This window comes from Mus pahari, chromosome 5 (genome assembly GCF_900095145.1).
Source record: "Mus pahari chromosome 5, PAHARI_EIJ_v1.1, whole genome shotgun sequence".
NCBI classification, from domain to species: Eukaryota; Metazoa; Chordata; class Mammalia; order Rodentia; family Muridae; genus Mus; species Mus pahari.
In genome coordinates, this window is record NC_034594.1 from 102,156,707 (window position 1) to 102,161,717 (window position 5,011).

The window sequence follows — 5,011 nt, forward strand, 5'->3', positions numbered from 1 at the left end:
CTCTCTCTCTCTCACACACACACACACACACACACACACACTAATTTCTCTTTCATCCCAGCCCCCTGGTTCAGGAGAAGTGAAACCGCACCATTTAAGTACCAGCTCAAATCACTGGCTCATTTGCCAGGCATTCTGAGAGCACCCATTTCAGGTTTGTCCAGTAGGGGCACGATCCCTTTTAGAAGTTGGTTGACTTTTCCACAGAGACAGTCATCACTGTGTACACCCTAGCCCATTCTGCTGGGCAGTGTTTATTTCTCCTTCCAGAGCTGGCTGGTTTCAACAGCACACCTGGCCCTGACCACACCCGAGGCTGCTTCCCCTGGCCTCGACACCAGATCCAACCCTCCTCCCCATGAGAGATTCAAGTGGCAGCCATAGGGGGCTGGACCACCTGCTGCAGTGGCTTCTGGGTTTTCTGAGCCAGTAGGACTGGAAGTCTTTCCCTAGACCGGACTTTCCTCGTGGCTCCCCTGGGAGATTGTAAAATTGGGGAGGCGGGGAAAACATAAAGTCACTGTCATGGAAACCCTGTCCAAAGGAGGAAAGGCTTTTCTCTTTCCATGCAATTGTGCTCTTCATTTCCTTTCTAAAGGTGCAGCTGAGGGGCTCAGGAGGAGGCTCGGTGGGTAAGGAGCTTGCTGAGCAAACATGAGTCCAAGCCACAGGTGTAAAATCCCCGGGGTTGTGGTGCACGCTTGGGTCCCTGGAAGCTCACTGGCCAGCTAGTGGAATAAAGCAAGTCTGGATCAGTGAGAGATTCTGTTCCCAAAATAAGATGACAGCACTTAAGGACTGACACTTGAAGTTATCTCTGGCCTCTACATACATGTACCTGGCACACACACAAATAACATACATACATAGATACATGCAGGGCTGATGCTGAAAATGGGCACTCTCTACTCCTCCAAGGGAAGTAGAGTGTGAGGCCGCACAAGGGCTCTCAGCTCAGGCTGATCTTCACACTGGCTCTTCTGCATCCATGCCAGATGCTTGCACACTCACAAGCCACAGGAATGTGGGGGAATGGTGAGGGTCCAGAAAGCAACATCAAACAGGCAGGAGTCAGGCCTACCAGCCCAACAGAAACTAAAACAGAACTCAGGTCCATGTGCAGGGCCGCAGCATCCCTGCTCACAGCCGCTTCCACAGTGGAATTTTAACCCAACTTAAATCTCATAATATGGATCTGACAATACCAAGGGAAATATTAACATAGAATAAAGGCAGGGGCAAATTTATGTGAAGATGCAATGTCCTTAGTACTGAACTTATCATTGATATCTCCTGACCTGGAATTTGATGTGTAGCCCAGGTTGGCCATGGGCTCACAGGGGCCCTTAGGCTTCTGTTTCCCAAGTGCTGGCATTCTAGGTCTGAGTCACCACACCAGGCCACGGAGCTTCAATTCTCTGCAGGAAGGATTTGTTGTTGTTGTTTGTTTGTTTTGTCTTTAAGATGGACAGCTAGAGAACAGTCTAAATAAAGCCATAACTCTGTAAGGTGGAGCCAAACCCTAAGGTTTGGGACAAAATCATAGAGAAATGGATATTAAAGAAGGGAAGAAGAAAGCCAGAAGATGAATTGGGCTCCCCCTTCTGAGGCTCTGTGTCTGTGTGTATTTGTGTGTGTGTGTTTGTGTGTATATGTGTGTGTGTATTTGTGTGTGTGCATATGTGTATGTCTCCGTGTGTATTTGTGTGTGTGTGTGTGTGTGTGTGTGTGTATGTGTCTGTGTAGGTCTTATTTCCTGAAAGTCTTAAACCTCATAGTGCTTGCTTGCTTCCTGAACCACAGGCTCAATCAGCTGTTACAGTAACGATGGGCCATTCTGAGCTGACCAGAATTCTGGGAAATCGTCCATTTCACTTATATGAAGAAATTGTCTCCAAAATTCCAAGCCACTGGGTCATAAAACAGCTCTCCATTGGGAACCAGAAGCTGTCTGCCTCAAGGCTCTACCACCTTAGAAGAAAGTCAACACAAAAAGCAGTATGGAGGGTAGATGTGTGGCCAGAGCACCCATCCCCCACATCCTATAGGGACTGGGCCCAGCAGAAAGCCACTGCATCCAAGGAGAGATGGAGACCACGGAGTTTCTTCTTCCCCAGTTCATGTCTCTGGTGGGAAAGATGTCACAACCCATGAACCATTCCCAAGAGATAGCAAAAAAAATGGATACAGGAGAGATAAAATAACACATACATATTACCACCAATCTCCCAGGCAGCCTTCTGGGTCTTCATTTATCATTAACTCTTTCTTTGCAGCCAGGAATGGGTGTAACAAAAGAATGTTACAGCGGCTGTCAGCTAGCTCAAAATGGCATAGAACCTTGGGCTCTGTGGAAGACACAATTCATCCTGACAGAGAGGTTTGTGTGTAATACGCAGGCTTCCACACAGCACTGGTTTATGAACAGTGAATGCTTTCAGGAGACGATATAATAGAAAATGAAGTTCATTTGACCACTGACAGAAAACCTAAAGAATGTATCTAGAAGAGGTTTTTGTTGTGTTTTTGTTTTCATTTAACACTGAAGCATGGCCTCTAGATATTACTAAATATCAATTCATCCTAGTATGGTTTTCTTGTTTGCCCTTGTGCAGGGGTGGGGAGAGAGAGACTGCTCGGTGCTTACAGATAATCCGCAATGCTACAGAATTAAGCCCAACCCGAGAGTATCCGTCTTTCTTCATTGTGAGATGTTTGAATCTTGCGAGGCAAAGGTAATTCTCACACCCCAGAATTCAAGTGAGAGGCTTTTCTGGCTTTCTGATGATGCCATCCACTCTCCCATCTCTAAGGCTATCGAGTTCTGTGGGAACAGGGAAAGGACCTGCAACCCGGGTGCAGAACTCGTTCCAAGCTGGAGCTGCTCCAGTTCCGCACACAGCATCTCTGCTGTTTCTCTGGGAAATCTGTTTCCATGTCATCCTGTTTCACACGCTACAATTCGGAATCTCTAAGGAAGAGATCCTGTATCCCAACGCAAAACCGGAATATGAAGATGTTCAGGAGGTACTAAGAATAGGACAGAAACCTGCCAGAACTAAAATAATATAAGCACTCTACAGTCGACAGATGAAAGCTTCCAAGAAAAAGGAAAAATAATGAATAGAGGTGTACAGAGCCGGCTGCCTGAGAAAAGACCGTGCTGCAGAGACCTCAAATCCGCCAGCAACGGTTTCAGCAGCACCGTTGATAATTTTCGAGGGGGGCCAATTAAGAAGCAGCAAGAAAGAGGAAAGGTGTAAATGCAAAGAACCCAAGCTGAAGGCCACTAGAGCAGGATGGGGAAGGAGAGCCAGGCGGGGGAATGAGGGATCCCTAGCGTTCGACGCAGCCCCACTAAGGAAACAGTGGCTGTAGGCGGGAGATGGCGATGCCTTCCAGGCGACGCACCGGGTCCAAGGCCAGCGTCCAAGGAAGGACTCAGAGCTGGACACACGCTCTCCAGGAAGTATCAGTGTGGGTAGCATCTGTGTAGATCAGATTGGTAGCCAGACCCCAAACATCCTAACCTCTTTGCCAGCACCCTCACACTATGGGGCGGTGACCGCTGTGACCCAGGATCCAGGGAGCGTCGGCCCCGTGCGCGTCCAGAGGCTAAGGGGACCCTAGCTGTCACCCTAGCGGGTGCTCTGCCACTAACCCAGAAAAAATAAAAATAAAAATAAAACTTTCCCCGGGTGATTGGCTGGGTTTGCGCAGCGGGATGCTTTGGAACCTACATCTCCCAGCACCGAGAGGAATCCTTGGTCCCCTGTAAGACACCAAAAACCCTGTCTGCAAACTTTTCCCGCGAGCACCGGAGAAGGCTGGCCTAAGCACCCGCCGAGATCGGAAAACTGAAAGAGACTCTCGAGAGGCGCCGCTGCCCGACCCTCATGAATCCCGAAAGGTAGAACAGTCGCTTCCGCTCTTTACACCAAGCTCCGCATATAGGGAGGGGACAGGTGGCTTCAGAGGGGCGGAGAGGAAGGAGCGCGGGGCGGTGGCAGCTCACCTCGGTCTTCCAACCCGTCGCTGAACTGGCCGCTCTCGCTGATCCGTGGCTGCCGTTCCTCATCAGGCTGCACAGAGGAGCTCATCGGAGCCGGGCTGGGGGCGGGGGCGGCGGTCGAGGACGCATGGCCCCGCGGTGGCGGCCGCGGGACTCCGGGGCCAGGGGGGCTGCGGCGCTCGCTGCCCGGAGCCGGCTCCATGGCGCCGGGGCTGCAGATTCCCCGAGACGAAGCTGACTATGATGGAGACACGAGTCCGAAGTGCCAGGGACCAAGGGCGCTGAGAGAGAGCTTCTCCCGGACCGCGGTGAGCGGCAGGTCCGCCGCTAGCTCAGCGAGTGGCGGAGGCTGGGGCCGCGCTGTCGCCGCTGCGCTCCGCCCCCGGGGGCAGGTGCGGGCGGCAGGGACCCGCCCCGAGGCGCTGAGCCGGGGCACCGGGATCGATGCACCCAGGCGGGTAGAAACGGAGGGTCCCGGACTGTCCAGACGCGTGGAAGCTGAGGGAACTGTTAGGGGGCGTGGGGACCAGCCAGTGGCTAGCGCAGGGCTGGGTGAGGGCGTGACGGAGGACGCGCCCCTCACTCACGTCGCGGATTGGTGCCCAGGAGGGACCCCTCCACCCTAATTACTCTGCAGTCCTCGGAGCCTGTGGCCGCGCGTGGGCAGGAGAGAGGGCATCGCAGCTCATTTGGCCTTTTTTCTCTCCTGGAGCCACACGGGCTACAAGGATTGCACCTTGTCCCCGCCTGCCCAAGCCCGAACCAGGATTCACCTGTTCCCAAGCCTTTGGATCTGCTGCCCTTAAATGGCTTTAACTCTCATCTCAGTTTCTCTCTTGCACCAACTTAGATTGAGGTACTGCTGGAACCGTGGCTGTCCCCCTGCCGGCAGACCTCCCATTGCGACTATCTCTGGGCCTTTCCCATCCATCTGTCACCAGCTCGTTTCCCTCTCTAAGCATTCAGGATCCGTCCCCTTTAAGACTCTTCTGCTGAGGA

General features: G+C 52.4%; 1 protein-coding gene across 1 annotated transcript in view; it reads right to left on the reverse strand.

Annotated features, from left to right (window-relative positions):
- The window catches only part of Tmem163 (transmembrane protein 163), a 173,996-nt gene extending 169,571 nt beyond the window's left edge, over window positions 1–4,425 (reverse strand). The window contains exon 1 of the mRNA XM_021198549.2: window positions 4,016–4,425. Coding sequence (XP_021054208.1) covers window positions 4,016–4,214 — 199 coding nt within the window. The 5' untranslated portion in view covers window positions 4,215–4,425. The remainder of the gene's footprint in view (window positions 1–4,015) is intronic.
- Window positions 4,426–5,011: the final 586 nt, after the last annotated feature.